We start from the raw sequence: 23165 nt of genomic DNA on the forward strand, positions 1-23165 counted from the left end.
CGAATACAAACGGTGTAGCTATTCCCTCCGCAAGGCAATCAAACAAGCTAAGTGCCAGCATAGAGACAAAGTAGAGTCGCAATTCAACAGCTCAGACACAAGAGGTATGTGGCAGGGTCTACAGTCAATCACGGATTACAAAAAGAAAACCAGCCCCGTCGCGGACCAGGATGTCTTGGTCCCAGACAGACTAAATAACTTTTTTGTTCGCTTTGAGGACAATACAGTGCCACTGACACGGCCCCGCTACCAAAACCTGCGGGCTCTCCTTCACTGCAGCCGAGGTGAGTAAAACATTTAAACGTGTTAACCCTCGCAAGGCTGCAGGCCCAGACGGCATTCCCAGCCGCGTCCTCAGAGCATGCGCAGACCAGCTGGCTGGTGTGTTTATGGACATATTCAATCAATCCTTATCCCAGTCTGCTGTTCCCACATGCTTCAAGAGGTCCCACCATTGTTCCTGTTCCCAAGAAAGCTAAGGTAACTGAGATAAACAGCCCCCTAGCACTCACTTCCGTCATCATGAAGTGCTTTGAGAGACTAGTCAAGGACCATATCACCTCCACCCTAAATGACACCCTAGACCCACTCCAATTTGCTTACCAACCCAATACGTCCACAGACGACGCAATCGCAACCACACTGCACACTGCCCTAACCCATCTGGACAAGAGGAATACCTATGTGAGAATGCTGTTCATCGACTACAGCTCAGCATTTAGGGGGTGCGTTCTGGGTGCGTACAAGGGTGCGTTCTGAGCCCTCTCCTGTACTCCCTGTTCACCCACGACTGCGTAGCCATGCACGCCTCCAACTCAATCATCAAGTTTGCGGACGACACTACAGTGGTAGGCTTGATTACCAACAACGACGAGACAGCCTACAGGGAGGAGGTGAGGGCCCTCGGAGTGTGGTGTCAGGAAAATAACCTCACACTCAACGTCAACAAAACAAAGGAGATGATTGTGGACTTCAGGAAACAGCAGAGGGAGCACCCCTCTATCCACATCGACGGGACAGTAGTGGAGAGGGTAGTAGTTTTAAGTTCCTCGGCGTACACATCACGGACAAACTGAATTGGTCCACCCACACAGACAGCGTTGTGAAGAAGGCGCAGCAGCGTCTCTTCAACCTCAGGAGGCTGAAGAAATTCGGCTTGTCACCAAAAGCACTCACAAACTTCTACAGATGCACAATCGAGAGCATCCTGTCGGGCTGTATCGCCGCCTGGTACGGCAACTGCTCCGCCCACAACCGTAAGGCTCTCCAGAGGGTAGTGAGGTCTGCACAACGCATCACCGGGGGCAAACTATCTGCCCTCCAGGACAGCTACACCACCCGATGTCACAGGAAGGCCATAAAGATCATCAAGGACAACAACCACCCGAGCCACTGCCTGTTCACCCCGCTATCATCCAGAAGGCGAGGTCAGTACAGGTGCATCAAAGCAGGGACCGAGAGACTGAAAAACAGCTTCTATCTCAAGGCCATCAGACTGTTAAACAGCCACCACTAACATTTAGTGGCCGCTGCCAACATACTGACTCAACTCCAGCCACTTTAATAATGGGAATTGATGGAAATGTATGTAAAAATGTATCACTAGCCACTTTAAACAATGCCACTTAATATAATGTTTACATACACATATGAGATGAGTAATGTAGGGTATGTATCTACTGTACTCTATATCATCTACTGCATCTTGCCATCTTTATGTAATACATGTTTCACTAGCCACTTTAAACTATGCCACTTTATGTTTACATACCCTACATTACTCATCTCATATGTATATACTGTACTCTATACCATCTACTGCATCTTGCCTATGCCGTTCTGTACCATCACTCATTCATATATATTTATGTACATATTCTTTATCCCTTTACACTTGTGTGTATAAGGTAGTAGTTGTGGAATTGTTAGGTTAGATTACTCGTTGGTTATTACTGCATTGTCGGAACTAGAAGCACAAGCATTTCGCTACACTCGCATTAACATCTGCTAACCATGTGTATGTGACAAATACAATTTGATTTGATGACTCAGAAGAAGTTTGCCTTTGAACAGATTGCCTTTTAATAATATGTTAATACATTGAGAAGATATCTGGTGGGATCTTTTTCAAACCAACACAACTTGTTGATATAAGACTGTAGCCTACTTTATGGTGAGTAATGTACTGAATATTCTTTCAGATTTTGTTAGAGAGAAGGGATTCTTTCAATGTGATTAATGAAGACAATGAAACGCCTTGATAAGTTCAAGGTAAGTTCACAGCCAGGACTTCAACTGAAAATGTGAAGACTGTACTGTATGTTAAAATCAAAGCAATAGCAAAGGACTGTCTTCCTATAAGAAGAAGACAGATTGTTTCCCCCCAGCCCTGTTAAAACCAGTGTATCCATAATGTAAGAGTCTGCAGGCTGTTGAGGCTCCACAACAGCACTGTACTGGCAAGCCACTCCCACATCTACCGTAGACATTCTGCTCATCACATGAGTTTCCTTGGCAACTTCAAAAGGAATGCATCCCTCTACAACACCAACAGTAAACCACAGCTCTGACAGAGCAGGTGGGTCATTTGAATTTAAACCACGCACCACAGGTGGACTACAGTTGTAACTACAAGTTTGACGGCTAACTACGTGACACAACTGTTGATGTGCAACGTTTTGTCAGAACATATTCCAGATGTCAGCTGGATACATGGGGGAGGGAGGGGGAGGGGGAGAGAGAGCGAAACTGCAGAGCTTGGGCGATCCCAGCTCTGCAAAGTAACACAAAGAGAAAAGACATAAGAGCATGAAAGCTGAAGAACCGAAACACAATGACCAGTGACCTCTAACGCTGACGAGAGGACAGGAGGAGTCACCAGGGGAGAGAGAGGGAGAGAGAGAGACAGTGAGAGAGAGGGAGTGAAAGAGCGACTGTGAGAGAGGGACAGAGAGAGAGAGAGACAGAAAGAAACAGATGGAGGGAAAGTACATCAAAGGAATCACTGGTTTAAAAACAGCATGAAAGCGTGTGTGTGTGTATGCGTTTTGTCTGACCCCTGACCTTTAGTATTACAGGTCTTGGAGGCGACCTCCAGCGTCTCCAGGTCTTCAGAGCCAATGTTCTCCAGAGTGATGGTCAGATGCTGGGTCTCTCCGTTAAACAACTGGACAGACACACTGCTGGACAACTCCTCTTTAGAGGGCTGGAGGGGATGGGCCGACCTGGAGACAGATACAGAAGGGTTAAAACATGTCTTCAGACTAGTGCTGAACGATTAACACAAATATGGTTATTTGTCGGTTTTTAAATCAACTAATAGACCTACGTCAATTCAATTGGAATTCCATTTTGTTCTTTTTTTTTGTAAGCTCAATGCACAATTTCTCTAGAGATATATAGTGCCTTCAGAAAGTATTCAGACCCCTTGACTTTTTCAACATTTTGTTAGGTAACAGCCTTATTCTAAAATGTATTAAATAAATAAAAATCCTCAGCAATCTACACACAATACCCCATAATGAAAAGGTGAAAACAGGTTTTTCGAATTTTTTTGAAATTGTATTAAATATAAAAACAGAAATACCTTATTTACATAACTATTCAGACCCTTTAATATGAGACTCGAAATTGAACTGAGGTGCATCCTGTTTCCGTTGATCATCCTTGAGATGTATCTACAACTTGATTGGAGTCCACCTGTGGTAAATTCAATTGATTGGACATGATTTGAAAAATTCTTCCATTCTTAAATGGAAGAAGTTTGGAACCACCAAGACTCTTCCTAGAGCTGGCCATCCAAGGGCCTTGGTCAGGGAGGTGACGAATAACCCGATGGTCACTCTGACAGAGCTCTAGAGATCCTCTGTGGAGATGGTTGTCCTTCTGGAAGGTTCTCCCATCTCTGCAGCACTCCACCAATCAGGCATATTATGGTAGAGTGGCCAGACTGAAGCCACTCCTCAGTAAAAAGCACATGACAGCCAGCTTGGAGTTTGCCAAAATGCACTTAGACTCTCAAACCATGATGAAACCAAGATTGGCCATCCCTACGGTGAAGTATGGTGGTGGCAGCATCATGCTGTGGGAATGTTTTTCAGCGGCAGGGACTGGGAGACTAGTCAGCATCGAGGCAAAGATGAACGGAGCAAAGTACAGAGAGATCCTTGATGGATTCCTGCTTCAGAGCGCTCAAGACCTCAGACTGGGGCGACGGTTCACCTTCCAACCTGACTTCCGTCTCTGAATGTCCTTGAGTGGCTCAGTCAGAGCCCAGACTTGAACCTGATCAAACATCTCTGGAGACCTGAAAATAGCTGTGCAGCAACGCTCCCCATCCAACCTGACAGCTTGAGAGGATCTTGAGCCAAGGTTTATGGCCATGTTGGACCAGTACACCACAAAGCATATTGAGCCAAAGTTTATGGCCACGTTGGACCAGTACACCACAAAGCATCTTGATCCAAGGTTTATGGCCACGTTGGACCAGTACACCACAAAGCATATTGAGCCAAGGTTTATGGCCACGTTGGACCAGTACACCACAAAGCATATTGAGCCAAGGTTTATGGCCATGTTGGACCAGTACACCACAAAGCATATTGAGCCAAGGTTTATGGCCATGTTGGACCAGTACACCACAAAGCATATTGAGCCAAGGTTTATGGCCATGTTGGACCAGTACACCACAAAGCATATTGAGTCAAGGTTTATGGCCACGTTGGACCAGTACACCACAAAGCATATTGAGCCAAGGTTTATGGCCATGTTGGACCAGTACACCACAAAGCATATTGAGCCAAGGTTTATGGCCACGTTGGACCAGTACACGACAAAGCATATTGATCCAAGGTTTATGGCCACGTTGGACCAGTACACCACAAAGCATCTTGATCCAAGGTTTATGGCCATGTTGGACCAGTACACCACAAAGCATATTGATCCAAGGTTTATGGCCATGTTGGACCAGTACACCACAAAGCATATTGAGCCAAGGTTTATGGCCATGTTGGACCAGTACACCACAAAGCATCTTGAGCCAAGGTTTATGGCCATGTTGGACCAGTACACCACAAAGCATATTGAGCCAAGGTTTATGGCCATGTTGGACCAGTACACCACAAAGCATCTTGAGCCAAGGTTTATGGCCATGTTGAACCAGTACACCACAAAGCATCTTGAGCCAAGGTTTATGGCCATGTTGGACCAGTACACCACAAAGCATATTGAGCCAAGGTTTATGGCCATGTTGGACCAGTACACCACAAAGCATATTGAGCCAAGGTTTATGGCCATGTTGGACCAGTACACCACAAAGCATCCTGAGCCAAGGTTTATGGCCATGTTGGACCAGTACACCACAAAGCATCTTGAGCCAAGGTTTATGGCCATGTTGGACCAGTACACCACAAAGCATATTGAGCCAAGGTTAATGGCCACGTTGGACCAGTACACCACAAAGCATATTGAGCCAAGGTTAATGGCCACGTTGGACCAGTACACCACAAAGCATCTTGAGCCAAGGTTTATGGCCATGTTGGACCAGTACACCACAAAGCATCTTGAGCCAAGGTTTATGGCCATGTTGGACCAGTACACCACAAAGCATATTGAGCCAAGGTTAATGGCCACGTTGGACCAGTACACCCCTATGCTGCTGTCCTTATTCCATTCCAAGGGAGGAGCACCTGGACACAGATTGCAGGTCATGCTGGATGTCCTACTCCAGGTAAAGTGTTCTCAGGAAGAATTCACCGTTTTATATTTAGCTGGCTGATGTTTGGTGCTGCAATTTAATCCACAGGCCCTGCTCTGCTACCCAAGCATTGTACGCATTTTAGTAATATATGATACTTGGATCGGTGAATGCATAGATTTCACTCCTTCACATGCACAGATTCAATCCAATGACAACAGTGATTTAATTCTATATCAGGGTCATGATGTGAGTTCAGTGAGTAATTTGCTTGATTGACTACCTGGCTGAAGGAGGTGACCACATTAAAGACAACCATGTGAGGGCAATAAAGCATTTTCTGACCTGAATATTCTAGTGAGTGAGTGAGTGAGTGAGTGAGTGAGTGAGTGAGTGAGTGAGTGAGTGAGTGAGTGAGTGAGTGAGTGAGTGAGTGAGTGAGTGAGTGAGTGAGTGAGTGAGTGAGTGAGTGAGTGAGTGATAATGTTCACTGCATTCTGATAAAAATAAGGGCATCTCATAATCCAGATTGATTTAAATTTGCATGTAAAATTTGATCCCAACATCGAAAGAATGTGTCTATTTGTGTTTTTTACAGGAATCTGAAGGGGGTGATGTCCTGCAAGACCTTGCACAACATGTAATGAAAATCTCTGTGATCAAGAAGGAGGGTGCCATGTCGAGTGATGGTCCAGAGGAGATGGGTCCTAGAGGGTGTCCCAGTGATCACCGGTCTGGGCAGTGTCGCACAGGCTTGTGCCATTCTTCTTGGCATGACATTATGCTCGGAATCTCAGCTACCTACACGAGGCATTCCAGAAACTGTTTGTGGAGCTGGACTGCTCAAAGCTCACAGTCAAGATGACAGCCTAGAGGACAATTATCATAGACTGAATGTCAGGGTTACTTTGTAAGACCTTCGTAGTTAAACACGGAGGAGCCTCTGGAACTATTATCTCCCTTTATTTGTTCTGGTAGCAAGTCAGGAATGGTGTCCTCTACCACAGGCCTGCCTCTTGTTGTTGTTGAAGCCGCCTGGGGCACAGAATCTGTGCTGGGACCAGCCTCTGCCTACCGGAGGTTAGTCACCAAGAGGCTGAGCTCGAGCACATTGTGGTCTAAGAACCCGTCCCCGATCGGCCCACTGCAATGATCTGGGATAAATAAGTTAGAGGTTAAGGAAGACACGTTTATTCTTCAAAGTCTGATTTAAAGGTTCAGTGCCACGGTATTTAAGTTGTTTTGTATACAAAATAGATGTTTTTAATAAGGATGTCATGTCAATTTTGACATTTGAAATACTGACATTTGAATCCGTTTGACAATTTTGAGGTTTCATCAAGGTGCCAACATTTTACCACAGGTATTTAGAAAATTCTACCAGGGTCTGTCTGCATAGTATGGTTGTTATGACATCCCAATGCTACCTGGATCACTGATAGTCAAACTACAAAGCTTTGCAGGTAATCTTTAACTGATTTCTATTGGGAACTTTTGAAAAAAAAAGGTTTAAATTTATGGTTTAAAAAAATATTACAGAATGAATATAGGTGGCATCCATTGGCAGTGTTTGTGAACAGATAAATGTTACAGGAAGAAACTAATACAAGTGTTTAGATGACATGATTATTGGGGTTGTCATCTCTTTTTATTTCATTTTTTTACCTTGTAGGCAATATTTTATTTAGGAAAATAACCCACAGTGCAAACCACGAGCTATTTGAGCCTCCATGAGTCCCCATTTTTGTTGTTATCCATGGTTACTATGAGAATACTTTGGTCCTTGTGAAGTCTATGGAGTTGAAGCTCCATTCTCTCCTAAAGACACGGTTCTGCCCACAGAGATCCTATACTAGCAAGTGTTAATGTTCTAGTTCCTAATTCTAGGGTTTTGCCGACCTGCAGCAATCAGGACGTACCTGCAATGTTGATTGCAATTCTGTAATTTGTCAACTAATAATTTGAGAATTTAATTGAATTTAATTTAATAAGAGCTGTTTTGCAAACCGTTGATGTTTAAATAAATGGTTATCAAGGATTCATGGTGTACTGATACCTTTTCTCTTAGGTGAGCCGATCGAGTAAAACCAAAGTAAAAATGTGAACCTTTCTGAGTTGGTCTAAATTAATATATAATGTAACAATGACTCATCATTCAGATATAATAACAATTTCATGTAAACTTAGCAAAAAAAGAAACATCCCTTTTTCAGGACACTGTCTTTCAAAGATAATTCGTAAAAATCCAAATAACTTCACAGATCTTCATTGTAAAGGGTTTAAACACTGTTTCCCATGCTTGTTCAATGAACCATAAACAATTAATGAACATGCACCTGTGGAACGGTCGTTAAGACACTAACAGCTTACAGACGGTAGGCAATTAAGGTCACAGTTATGAAAACTAAGGACACTAAGAGGCCTTTCTACTGACTGAAAAACACCAAAAGAAAGATGCCCAGGGTACCTGCTCATCTGCGTGAACCTGCCTTAGGCATGCTGCAAGGAGGCATGAGGACTGCAGATGTGGCCAGGGTAATAAATTGCAATGTCCGTAGTGTGAGACGCCTAAGACAGCACTACAGGGAGACAAGAAGGACAGCTGATCGTCCTCGCAGTGGCAGACCACGTGTAACAACACCTGCACAGGATCGGTACAGCCGAACATCACACCTGCGGGACAGGTACAAGATGGCAACAACAACTGCCGAGTTACACCAGGAACGCACAATCCCTCCATCAGTGCTCAGACTGTCCGCAATAGGCTGAGAGAGGCTGGACTGAGGGCTTGTAGGCCTGTTGTAAGGCAGGTCCTCACAAGACGTCACCGGCAACAACATCGCCTATTGGCACAAACCCATCGTCGCTGGACCAGACAGGACTGGCAAAAAGTGCTCTTCTCTGACGAGTCGCGGTTTTGTCTCACCGGGAGTGATGGTCAGATTCACGTTTATCGTCAAAGGAATGAGGGTTACACCGAGGCCTGTACTCTGGAGTGGGATCAATTTGGAGGTGGAGGGTCCGTCATGGTCTGGAGCGGTGTGTCACAGCATCATCGGACTGAGCTTGTTGTCATTGCAGGCAATCTCAACGCTGTGCATTACAGGGAAGACATCCTCTTCCCTCATGTGGTACCTTTCCTGCTCAAATATTTTTGTTGCCTAAAATATTTTGAGTAGAATCAGGAAATCATATTTCCTGATAGTGCGTCTAGACACTGCCCAACAGAGGGTCTGGGACTTTCACCCTGTCTTGATGTTGGCCACTGGGTGCAAATCTACACACATACAAATATCATCTAATTTTATTTGTCACATACACATGTTTATCAGATGCTATTGCGGAGTAGCGAAATGCTTGTGTTTCTAGCTCCAACAGTGCAGTAATATCTAACAATTCACAACACACTCAACCTAAAAGTAAAAGGGAATTAAGGAATATATAAATAATGGGATGAGCAACGTCGGAGTGGCATAGACTAAATACAGTAGAATAGAATATAGTATATACACATATGAGACGAGTAAAGCACACGCGCGCGCACGCACGCACGCACGCACGCACACACAAATAAAGCAACACAGATATTCAAGGCCCTGGCCATTGGGAAGGGGAACCACAAGTCAAAGAAAATGAGATACAAAAGAAAAGGAGGACGAAGAGAGAGAAAAATAGCTTGATTACAGCAAAAGAGTACAACTTGGACGATTATTCTGAACAAGGTACAATGAGGTACTGAGGGAAGCCGAGTGGCCAAATCATAGAGGAACAAGACGGGTGGTGATTTCAACAGAGGTCCATTTAGTCCCTGCCATGTTAGTTATTACTTCAAACTGAATAAAAACTCAATCTAGAGAATTGGATTTCAATTGTCCACTTTGTGCATGTGCTATTACTGAAGCTGACTCTGTTGGGTACAGGAATCAATACAACAGTCAGTCTCAGAATTATGTCTGTACTGTATTGTTATTGTCCAGCAGCAAGCGACTAGGCTGAAGAGAAAGCATATCTATCCAACTATCTTTCTACCTAATAAGACAGAGAACCTGTAATTATCAAAGTATACATAATTACTTAAGTTCTTAGTAATTATAGAGGTTCCTCTGAGGCGTCAGTGGGTAATTTAAAAGTAGCCGGAAGAAGCAAGAAATCCAGATATGACTGAACTGAGTGACGACTGTTTAAAGGACGACTCTGCCTTGCAGACAAGAGCCTGTCTAGGGATTGGGGCTGTGAATTAGCACTAGCTAAAAGTATCAAGATGCCACTGGGAGCTGGTCGTGTTTTTGGTCCAGAAACCCCACTACTTCTCATTCATTTTAAAGTGGCTATGACTAAGCATTCTGACTACCTACCGTTCCCAGGTGGCTGCCCCATCATCTCTAAAACACACCATCTCAGAGCTGGAGTAAAGTGGAGAATTTCACAAGCAAAGGAGCAGTGCATTCTTCAGTCACTTTAAGGTTGTACCCATGAACATTGAGGTGAGACTTCCAACTGTTAAAGTGATTGGTAATAACAAGCAGTGGTGGGGAGTGATTGGTTTGATGACTGGTAAGAATAGGTGCACAACAGGAAATAGGAGAAGAGGAAGAACTGCTAGCGTCTAGCTCCAGGATAGAGGTCACTGCACTGTGGTTCGTATAGGCTATAGTACATCATCTCTGTGTGTGACCGGGCATTAATAGGACTGACTGAAAGCCACTTCTGATGACACAGCAGCTTTAAAACAGAGAACAAAGGACTCTTAGGTTTGATTTAATGAGGCAGAACAAGGGGGTATAAGGTAAAGGTTATGGGGACATAGCAGGACCCAAATAGACTCAAAATGTTATACTTGATCAGCTGTCAACGACTTGATTCATTGATCTGTTGAATCAGGTGTGATAGTTCTGGTCCCCAGAACTACTATAACATGTACTGTGTGTACTGTGTGGACAGGGTGTTTGAGGTTGAGGTTAGGGTGAAGGGGGTATGGGTTAGGGCGCAGGGTGTCTCACCGTGGTAGAGAGGTGCTGAGCTGGAGACGGGGTAATGATGGAATGACCTCCACCATACAGCCACTGGTCAACACACTGGGTAGACCCTCCAGGAGACAGTCACTGGTCACACCAAACACTGACGTGTGGTAGCCTACAGGGAAGAGAGAGAGGGCGAGAGGTAAAATTCAGTGCCCTCAAACCAAGGACTAACAAGCACTCCGATAACTTCTCTCCATTCTACAAAGGGTGACATTGAGAACACAATTCTAAAGGATTTCTATCCAATCATCCTCTGTTCAGAAAAAAAGGGTCTAACTTATTCATCTAATACAAATGGGAGAAATAGAGTTCTGAGTCTTGGTTTGATTAGAGTTGGGACTCCCACTGTGGGATAACAAAGGTTTACCCTCTTAACACCCACACACCTCTATTCACCCCAACACTCCTCTATTCACCACCACACTCCTCTATTCACCACCACACTCCTCTATTCACCACCACACTCCTCTATTCACCACCACACTCCTCTATTCACCCCCACACTCCTCTATTCACCACCACACTCCTCTATTCACCACCACACTCCTCTATTCACCACCACACCCCCACACACCCTCTTAACCCCCACACTCCTCTATTCACCACCACACTCCTCTATTCACCACCACACTCCTCTATTCACCACCACACTCCTCTATTTACCCCCACACTCCTCTATTCACCACCACACCCCCACACACCCTCTTAACCCCCACACACTCCTCTATTCACCCGCACACTCCTCTATTCACCACCACACTCCTCTATTCACCACCACACTCCTCTATTCACCACCACACTCCTCTATTCACCACCACACTCCTCTATTCACCACCACACTCCTCTATTCACCACCACACTCCTCTATTCACCACCACACTCCTCTATTCACCACCACACTCCTCTATTCACCACCACACTCCTCTATTCACCACCACACTCCTCTATTCACCACCACACTCCTCTATTCACCACCACACTCCTCTATTCACCACCACACTCCTCTATTCACCACCACACTCCTCTATTCACCACCACACTCCTCTATTCACCACCACACTCCTCTATTCACCACCACACTCCTCTATTCACCACCACACTCCTCTATTCACCACCACACTCCTCTATTCACCACCACACCCCCACACACCCTCTTAACCCCCACACTCCTCTATTCACCACCACACTCCTCTATTCACCACCACACTCCTCTATTCACCACCACACTCCTCTATTCACCACCACACTCCTCTATTCACCACCACACCCCCACACACCCTCTTAACCCCCACACTCCTCTATTCACCACCACACTCCTCTATTCACCACCACACTCCTCTATTCACCACCACACTCCTCTATTCACCACCACACCCCCACACACCCTCTTAACCCCCACACTCCTCTATTCACCACCACACTCCTCTATTCACCACCACACTCCTCTATTCACCACCACACTCCTCTATTCACCACCACACTCCTCTATTCACCACCACACCCCCACACACCCTCTTAACCCCCACCTTCCTCTATTCACCCCCACACTCCTCTATTCACCACCACACTCCTCTATTCACCACCACACTCCTCTATTCACCACCACACTCCTCTATTCACCACCACACTCCTCTATTCACCACCACACTCCTCTATTCACCACCACACTCCTCTATTCACCACCACACTCCTCTATTCACCACCACACTCCTCTATTCACCACCACACTCCTCTATTCACCACCACACTCCTCTATTCACCCCCACACTCCCACACACCCTTTTAACCCCCACACAATCCTCTATTCACCACCACACTCCTCTATTCACCACCACACTCCTCTATTCACCACCACACTCCTCTATTCACCACCACACTCCTCTATTCACCACCACACTCCTCTATTTACCCCCACACTCCTCTATTCACCACCACACCCCCACACACCCTCTTAACCCCCACACTCCTCTATTCACCACCACACTCCTCTATTTACCCCCACACTCCTCTATTCACCACCACACACCTTCTTAACCCCCCACACACCCTCTTAATCCCCACACACTCCTCTATTCACCCCCAAACTCCTCTATTCACCCCCCCCACACACACACACACACACACCTCTATTCACCACCACACACCCTCTATTCACCCCCACACACCCTCTTAATCCCCACACACTCCTCTATTCACCCCCACACACCTTATTAACCCCAACACACCCTCTTAACCCCCACACACTCCTCTATTCACCCCCACACACACACACACACCTCTATTCACCACCACACTCCTCTATTCACCACCACACTCCTCTATTTACCCCCACACTCCTCTATTCACCCCCCCACTCCTCTATTCACCACCACACTCCTCTATTCACCACCACACCCCCACACACCCTCTTAACCCCCCCACACCCTCTTAACCCCCCCACACCCTCTATTCACCCCCACACTCCTCTATTCACCCCCACACTCCTCTATTCACCACCACACCACACTCCTCTATTCACCACCACCACACTCCTCTATTCACCCCCACACACCCTATTAACCCCAACACACTCATCTATTCACCCCCACACACTCCTCTATTCACCCCCACACACACCACTATTCACCCCCACTATTCACCCCCACACTCCTCTATTCACCACCACACCCCCTCTTAACCCCCACACTCCTCTATTCACCACCACACTCCTCTATTTACCCCCACACTCCTCTATTCACCACCACACCCCCACACACCCTCTTAACCCCCCCACACTCCTCTATTCACCACCACACTCCTCTATTCACCCCCACTCCTCTATTCACCACCACACTCCTCTATTCACCACCACACTCCTCTATTCACCACCACTATTCACCCCCACACTCCTCTATTCACCCCCACACTCCTCTATTCACCCCCACACTCCTTGGTTCACCACCACACTCCTCTATTCACCACCACACTCCTCTATTCACCACCACTATTCACCCCCACACTCCCCTATTCACCACCACACTCCTCTATTCACCCCCAACACTCCTCTATTCACCACCACTATTCACCCCCACACTCCTCTATTCACCCCCACACTCCTCTATTCACTACCACTATTCACCACCACTATTCACCCCCACTATTCACCCCCACACTCCTCTATTCACCCCCACACTCCTCTATTCACCACCACACACCCTCTTAACCCCCACACAACCTCTTAATCCCCACACACTCCTCTATTCACCCCCACACTCCTCTATTCACCCCCACACACCCTCTTAATCCCCACACACCCTCTTAATCCCCACACACTCCTCTATTCACCCCCACACACCTTATTAACCCCAACACACCCTCTTAACCCCCACACACTCCTCTATTCACCCCCACACACACACACCTCTATTCACCACCACACTCCTCTATTCACCACCACTATTCACCCCCACACTCCTCTATTCACCACCACACTCCTCTATTCACCACCACACTCCTCTATTCACCCCCAACACTCCTCTATTCACCACCGCTATTCACCCCACACTCCTCTATTCACCACCTCTATTCACCCCCACACTCCTCTATTCACCACCACACCCCCACACACCCTCTTAACCCCCACACTCCTCTATTCACCACCACACTCCTCTATTCACCACCACAGCCCCACACACCCTCTTAACCCCCACACTCCTCTATTCACCACCACACTCCTCTATTCACCACCACACTCCTCTATTTACCCCCACACTCCTCTATTTACCCCCACACTCCTCTATTTACCCCCACACTCCTCTATTCACCCCCACACACTCCTCTATTCACCCCCACACACTCCTCTATTCACCACCACACTCCTCTATTCACCACCACACTCCTCTATTCACCACCACACTCCTCTATTCACCACCACACTCCTCTATTCACCACCACACTCCTCTATTCACCCCCACACTCCTCTATTCACTACCACTATTCACCCCCACTATTCACCCCCACACTCCTCTATTCACCCCCACACTCCTCTATTCACCCCCACACACCCTCTTAATCCCCCCACACTCCTCTATTCACCCCCACACACCCTCTTAATCCCCACACACTCCTCTATTCACCCCCACACACCTTATTAACCCCAACACACCCTCTTAACCCCCACACACTCCTCTATTCACCCCCACACACACACACACCTCTATTCACCACCACACTCCTCTATTCACCACCACTATTCACCCCCACACTCCTCTATTCACCACCACACTCCTCTATTCACCCCCACACTCCTCTATTCACCACCACACCCCCACACACCCTCTTAACCCCCACACTCCTCTATTCACCACCACACTCCTCTATTCACCACCACAGCCCCACACCCTCTTAACCCCCACACTCCTCTATTCACCACCACAGCCCCACACACCCTCTTAACCCCCACACTCCTCTATTCACCACCACACTCCTCTATTCACCACCACACTCCTCTATTTACCCCCACACTCCTCTATTTACCCCCACACTCCTCTATTTACCCCCACACTCCTCTATTCACCCCCACACTCCTCTATTCACCACCACACTCCTCTATTCACCACCACACTCCTCTATTCACCACCCCACTCCTCTATTTACCCCCCACTCCTCTATTTACCCCCCACTCCTCTATTCACCCCCCCACTCCTCTATTTCCCCCCACTCCTCTATTCACCACCACACCCCCACACACCCTCTTAACCCCCCCACACCCTCTTAACCCCCCCACACCCTCTATTCACCCCCACACTCCTCTATTCACCACCACACCACACTCCTCTATTCACCACCACCACACTCCTCTATTCACCCCCACACACCCTATTAACCCCAACACACTCATCTATTCACCCCCACACACACCACTATTCACCCCCACTATTCACCCCCACACTCCTCTATTCACCCCCAGCACACTCCTCTATTCACCCCCAGCACACTCCTCTATTCACCCCCAGCACACTCCTCTATTCACCCCCAGCACACTCCTCTATTCACCCCCACCACACTCCTCTATTCACCCCCACCACACTCCTCTATTCACCCCCACACTCCTCTATTCACCACCACACACCCTCCATCAATCCCCACACACCCTCCATCAATCCCCACACACCCTCCATCAATCCCCACACACCCTCCATCAATCCCCACACTCCCTCCATCAATCCCCACACACCCTCCATCAATCCCCACACACCCTCCATCAATCCCCACACACCCTCCATCAATCCCCACACACCCGCCATCAATCCCCACACACCCGCCATCAATCCCCACACACCCGCCATCAATCCCCACACCCGCCATCAACCCCCACACACCCTCCATCAACCCCCACACACCCTCCATCAACCCCCACACACCCTCCATCAACCCCCACACACCCTCCATACGCACCTCTATTAACCCCTCCACACACACACCTCTATTAACCCTCCCCCCCCATACACACACACACACACACACACCTCTTAACCCCCCACACACATACAGTAGTGGCCAAAAGTTTTGAGAATGACACAAGTATTAATTTTCAAAGTCTGCTGCCTCAGTTTGTATGATGGCAATTTGCATATACTCCAGAATGTTATGAAAAGTGATCAGATGAATGAACTGAATCCCCAAAAAACATTTCCTGACACAAAAGGATCAGCTGACATCATGTCAGTGATTTTCTCGTTAACACAGGTGTGAGTGTTGACGAGGACAAGGCTGGAGATCACTCTGTCATGCTGATTGAGTTCGAAAAACAGACTGGAAGCTTCAAAAGGAGGGTGGTGCTTGGAATCATTGTTCTTCCTCTGTCAACAATGGTTACCTGCAAGGAAACACGTGTCGTCATCATTGCTTTGCACAAAAAGGGCTTCACAGGCAAACATATTGCTGCCAGTAAGATTGCACCTAAATCAACCATTTATCGGATCATCAAGAACTTCAAGGAGAGCGGTTCAATTGTTGTGAAGAAGGCTTCAGGGCGCCCAAGAAAGTCCAGCAAGCGCCAGGACCGTCTCCTAAAGTTGATTCAGCTGCGGGATCGGAGCACCACCAGTACAGAGCTTCCTCAGGAATGGCAGCAGGCAGGTGTACATCTGCACGCACAGTGAGGCAAAGACTTTTGGAGGATGGCCTGGTGTCAAGAAGGGCAGCGAAGATCCCACTTCTCTCCAGGAAAAACATCAGGGACAGACTGATATTCTGCAAAAGGTACAGGGATTGGACTGGGGTAAAGTCATTTTCTCTGATAAATCCCCTTTCCGATTGTTTGGGGCATCCGGAAAAAAGCTTGTCCGGAGAAGACAAGGTGAGCGCTATCATCAGTCCTGTGTCATGCCAACAGTAAAGCATCCTGAGACCATTCACGTGTGGGGTTGCTTCTCAGCCAAGGGAGTGGGCTCACTCACAATTTTGCCTAAGAACACAGCCATGAATAAAGAATGGTACCAGCACATCCTCCGAGAGCAACTTCTCCCAACCATCCAGGAACAGTTTAGTGACGAACAATGCCTTTTCCAGCATCTGACAAAAATATCTAAAGACACCGAAGCAGCAAACTTTGTGTAAATTAATATGTGTCATTTAAAAAAAAATTGGACACAACTGTACACCTCAATAACCCCCCCCCCCCCCAGACACACACCTCTATTAACTGCCCCACACACACCTATTAACCCCCCCACACACACCTCTATTAACCCCCCAACACCCACACCTCTATTAACCCCCCACACACACCTCTATTAACCCCCCCACACACACCTCTATTAACCCCCCCACACACACCTCTATTAACCCCCCCACACACACCTCTATTAACCCCCCCACACACACCTCTATTAACCCCCCCACACACACCTCTATTAACCCCCCCCACACACACCTCTATTAACCCCCCCACACACCTCTATTAACCGCCCCACACACACATCTCTATTAACCCCCCAACACCCACACCTCTATTAATCCCCCACACCTCTATTAACCCCCCACACACACACAAACACAATTATATTAACCCCCCCCACACACACACACAATTCTATTAACCCCCCACACACACCTCTATTAACCCCCACACACACACCTCTATTAACCCCCCACACACCTCTATTAACCCCCACAGATGCACACACACCTCTATTAACCCCCACACATGCACACACACCTCTATTAACCCCCACACATGCACACACACCTCTATTAACCCCCACACATGCACACACACCTCTATTAACCCCCACACATGCACACACACCTCTATTAACCCCCACACATGCACACACACCTCTATTAACCCCCACACATGCACACACACCTCTATTAACCCCCCACACGCACACACCTCTATTAACCCCCCACACACACCTCTATTAACCGCCCCACACACCTCTATTAACCCCCCCACACACAGACACCTCTATAACCCCCACACACACACACCTCTATTAACCCCCACACACACACCTATATTAACCCCCCCACACACGCCTCTATTAACCCCCCCACACACACGCCTCTATTAACCCCCCCACACACACGCCTCTATTAACCCCCACACACACGCCTCTAGTAACCCCCACACACACGCCTCTAGTAACCCCCCCACACGCCTCTAGTAATCCCCCCACACGCCTCTATTAACCCCCACACACACACATCTCTATTACCCACACCTCTATTAACCCCCCCACACACACACCTCTATTAACCCCCCCACAAACACACGCCTCTATTAACCCCCCACACACAAACACACCTCTATTAACCCCCACACACACACCTCTATTACCCACACACACGCCTCTATTAACCCCCACACATGCACACACACCTCTATTAACCCCCACACATGCACACACACCTCTATTAACCCCCACACATGCACACACACCTCTATTAACCCCCACACATGCACACACACCTCTATTAACCCCCACACATGCACACACACCTCTATTAACCCCCCACACGCACACACCTCTATTAACCCCCCCCACACACACCTCTATTAACCGCCCCACACACCTCTATTAACCCCCCCACACACAGACCTCTATAACCCCCACACACACACACCTCTATTAACCCCCACACACACACCTATATTAACCCCCACACACACGCCTCTAGTAACCCCCACACACACGCCTCTCAGTAACCCCCCCACACGCCTCTAGTAATCCCCCCACACGCCTCTATTAACCCCCACACACACACATCTCTATTACCCACACCTCTATTAACCCCCCCACACACACACCTCTATTAACCCCCCCACAAACACACGCCTCTATTAACCCCCCACACACAAACACACCTCTATTACCCACACACACGCCTCTATTAACCCCCCCACACACACGCCTCTATTAACCCCCCCACATGCCTCTATTTACCCCCCCACACCATACACAACTCTATTAACCCCCCCCCCCCCCCCCACACACACACACATACCTCTATTAACCCTCCCCCCCACACACACACTTCTCTATGAACCCTCCCCACACACACACCTCTATTAACCCCCACACACACACCTCTATTAACCCCCACACACCTCTATAACCCCCCCACACACCTGTAATAACCCACAAACACACATCTCTATTAACCCCCCCACACACACCTCTATTAACCCCCCCACACACACAAACAACTCTATAACCCCCCCACACACCTGTAATAACCCACAAACACACATCTCTATTAACCCCCCCACACACACACCTCTATTAACCCCCCCCCCCACACACACACACCTCTATTAACCCCCCCCCCCCACACACACACACACACCTCTATTAACTCCCCCACACGCTCTCTATTAACCCCCCCACACACACCTCTATTAACCCCCCCCCCACACACACACCTCTATTAACCCCCCCCCCCACACACACACACCTCTATTAACCCCCCCCACACACACACACCTCTATTAACCCCCCCCCACACACACATCTCTATTAACCCCCACCCCCCACACACACATCTCTATTAACCCCCCCCCCACACACACAAACATCTCTATTAACCCCCCCCCCCCCCCACACACACATCTCTATTAACCCCCCCCCCCCCCACACACACACACACACTTCTCTATTAACCCCCCCCCCCACACACACACACATCTCTATTAACCCCCCCCCACACACACATCTCTATTAACCCCCCCCCCACACACACACACACATCTCTATTAACCCCCCCCCCCCCACACACACACACATCTCTATTAACCCCCCCCCCACTATTACCCACCTCTATTAACCCCCCCACACACACACACACCTCTATTAACCCCCCCACACACATACCTCTATTAACCCCCCCACACACACATACCTCTATTAACCCCCCCACACACACATCTCTATTAACCCCCCCCCCACACACACCTCTATTAACCCCCCCCCCCCCCCCCACACACACATACCTCTATTACCCCCCCCCCCCCACACACACACACACACATACCTCTATTAACCCCCCCACACACACATCTCTATTAACCCCCCCCCCCCCCCCACACACACACACACACACCTCTATTAACCCCCCCACACACACACACACCTCTATTAACCGCCCATCTTCTGGAGAAAGATAACCAAGCCACTTGTCTTAACCATGGCGACAACATTAGTGTAAAATGTGGTGTAAAATGAAAACTAAATGACTATGTAGATCATACTATTTAAAGCTATCCTCGTCCCACGCTGCTGAGGTTAACAGAGATGCGATTAACTGACATGTCGCTTATCCTCAGAGAATATGGGGAAAACGCTCTGTCGTCTGTCGTCTGCCTGTCGTCATGGCACACATCGCAATGTTTTTACATTTTAGTGAAAAATCTGCACGATTTGACCCAAAATGATTGATAATAACCATTATTTGGATTAAATTAGCAGGTTACCTTCGTATTTCGTGAAAGTACATTGTCAGGTAGGAAGCTATTTCCATTTCAATGACGACCTTTCCTGTGTAAGGAGTGTTCATTTTTTACAGAGCGTCACACATGGGAAGGGTAAAGTTGTGCTGGACTCACCGTTGACGGTGATGTTGCCTGCGGTGCGTGGGACCCCCACCAGGGTGACTGGGTAGAGCCCGGACTCAGCAGGCAGGGACAGGGCAGCAGGCAGGGCCTCAAACTCAACGCCCGATGTCAGCAAACCCTGGACAGGACAGAGAACAACAGATCAGTCAGAGGAATTACGTTTCAAATCAGGTTACTGTTGGGCATAATTCATAACAAAACTAATCGTGACTGCACTCAACAGTGCATAAATGATTTAGCTTGATGCGATACAACGCAGTTCATTAAAATTCATGTTATCAGTGGAGCTTCATTAAAATGACTTGATGCTATGTTATGAAAGTGTCAAAAGACGGGTTCTACTTCAAAATGTGGCCCTATTAATTAATCAAAAACGGAGACTTTGAGCATGCGGCAACGGTTCAATGGGGACAGCAGGAAATCGAAGTCTCTCTGAACTAAAATGGTGATATTATTGTAGCGCACAGACACCTGTCAAAGTCACACAGTCACGACTGACTTGATAAAAGTTCACTTTGCTTTTTAACTAAATCAAGTGGATCTAATGAATCAGATTCCACTGTTCTAATGTGACATGATGAGAGAGAAAGCCCACAAGTGTCCCAGTGCTGTGGTGGGCGGCAGTAGTTTACACTGTTCCCTGCAATGTTCCCATCAGAAATTCAGATGAAGGAAAGTAGAGGAGGAGAGGAAGCAACTTTAGAGTATTGAAACCCAGCCACACAGTCGTTTCCAGTGTTCCCTGGATTCAATCACCGTGACTTAATCTCACCCTGATATCCTAAAGCAGTGTTTCCCAACACCTGTTCTCCAGTACCCACAACAGCACACATTTCATTGTAGCACCTGATTCTACTTGTCAACTAATCATCAAGCCCTTGACAAGTTGAATGTCTAGGGCTACAACAAAAATGTGTACTGTGGGGGGTTCTGGAGGACCGGAGTTGGGAAACACTGTTAAAGGACAGGAGAGGAAAAAACTTTGGATTATTGAAACCAAGCCTCCCAGTGATCTGGTGGGAGGGAGGTTGTCTCAGGTCCCGGTACCACAGTGATCTGGTGGGAGGGAGGTTGTCTCAGGTCCCGGTACCACAGTGATCTGGTGGGAGGGAGGTTGTCTCAGGTCCCGGTACCACAGTGCCGTGGTGGGAGGGAGGTGGTCTCAGGTCCCGGTACCACAGTGCCGTGGTGGGAGGGAGGTTGTCTCAGGTCCCGGTACCACAGTGATCTGGCGGGAGGGAGGTTGTCTCAGGTCCCGGTACCACAGTGATCTGGCGGGAGGGAGGTTGTCTCAGGTCCCGGTACCACAGTGCCGTGGCGGGAGGGAGGTTGTCTCAGGTCCCGGTACCACAGTGCCGTGGTGGGAGGGAGGTTGTCTCAGGTCCCGGTACCACAGTGCCGTGGCGGGAGGGAGGTGGTCTCAGGTCCCGGTACCACAGTGCCGTGGCGGGAGGGAGGTTGTCTCAGGTCCCGTTACCACAGTGCCGTGGCGGGAGGGAGGTTGTCTCAGGTCCCGTTACCACAGTGCCGTGGCGGGAGGGAGGTTGTCTCAGGTCCCGGTACCACAGTGCCGTGGTGGGAGGTAGGGTGGGAAGAGCTCCCAGTGTCTCCAGAAATCCATCACCCTAACCCTGCCCCGATATCCTGGAGATGAGATCCGCCCCAGCTGGCACAGCCATCTCCCACAGAGAAAACTGATAGTTCTCACTGTATGAGAGGGAGAAGAGGAAACTACACACACACATACACAAGGAAACAGTGTAAAAGGAAGGCTCCCTGCTCTGCCGGAAGAGGAGAGGAGTGGAGATTGGAAAGGAGTCCTACACAGTCACAGAGAAGGTAGAGTTGCGGAGGTTCGACTCGACTATCTCCGACAGAGGAATATGCTAGCTTAACAACTATCACTTAAACTGTAGTATTCTACCATTGCCAGACTTCAAAGTCTACAATGAGAGAAAGGAAATAAGTCAAGGATCTGAATACGCTGACTTGGGTTCTCAACCCAGACAACGGCGGGACTTTGAATGTGTGTAATCTGTCATTCATGATGTCCTATATAAAACCAAGAACCTTGGCCAGTGGATATGGAGACGTGCTTTATACTCGATTTACACAAACTGGTGGTCAAATGCACATCACATCTAGTCTCTAGTCATTAGGCTGGCTCCCCAACGTCATGAAAGACACCATCAATCCCTTTTATCAAGTTGCAGACGCTACTTCACTGGGGAGGTTGTGTGTCTACAGTCACAAAGAGCCTCTGTGGTGGCGTGATAGTCATTTATAAAGGCATTCCTCTTGCTACTTTACAGAGAGAATAAAGATTACACCCCTGTACTGGATAAGAAAA

The 23165-nt window shown here is 48.0% G+C and overlaps 1 protein-coding gene across 2 annotated transcripts in view; it reads right to left on the minus strand.

Annotated features, from left to right (window-relative positions):
- LOC139554868 (trafficking protein particle complex subunit 9-like) overlaps positions 1 to 23165 on the minus strand; it is a 279884-nt gene that overhangs the window by 195890 nt on the left and 60829 nt on the right. For both annotated transcript variants that reach the window (XM_071368091.1, XM_071368089.1), the window contains 3 exons: positions 20807 to 20933; positions 10696 to 10828; positions 3064 to 3224 (listed from right to left, as the gene is read on the minus strand). In XM_071368091.1, coding sequence (XP_071224192.1) covers positions 3064 to 3224; positions 10696 to 10828; positions 20807 to 20933 — 421 coding nt within the window. The remainder of the gene's footprint in view (positions 1 to 3063; positions 3225 to 10695; positions 10829 to 20806; positions 20934 to 23165) is intronic.

The sequence above is a fragment of the Salvelinus alpinus genome, chromosome 26, assembly GCF_045679555.1.
Source record: "Salvelinus alpinus chromosome 26, SLU_Salpinus.1, whole genome shotgun sequence".
Classification (NCBI taxonomy): domain Eukaryota; kingdom Metazoa; phylum Chordata; class Actinopteri; order Salmoniformes; family Salmonidae; genus Salvelinus; species Salvelinus alpinus.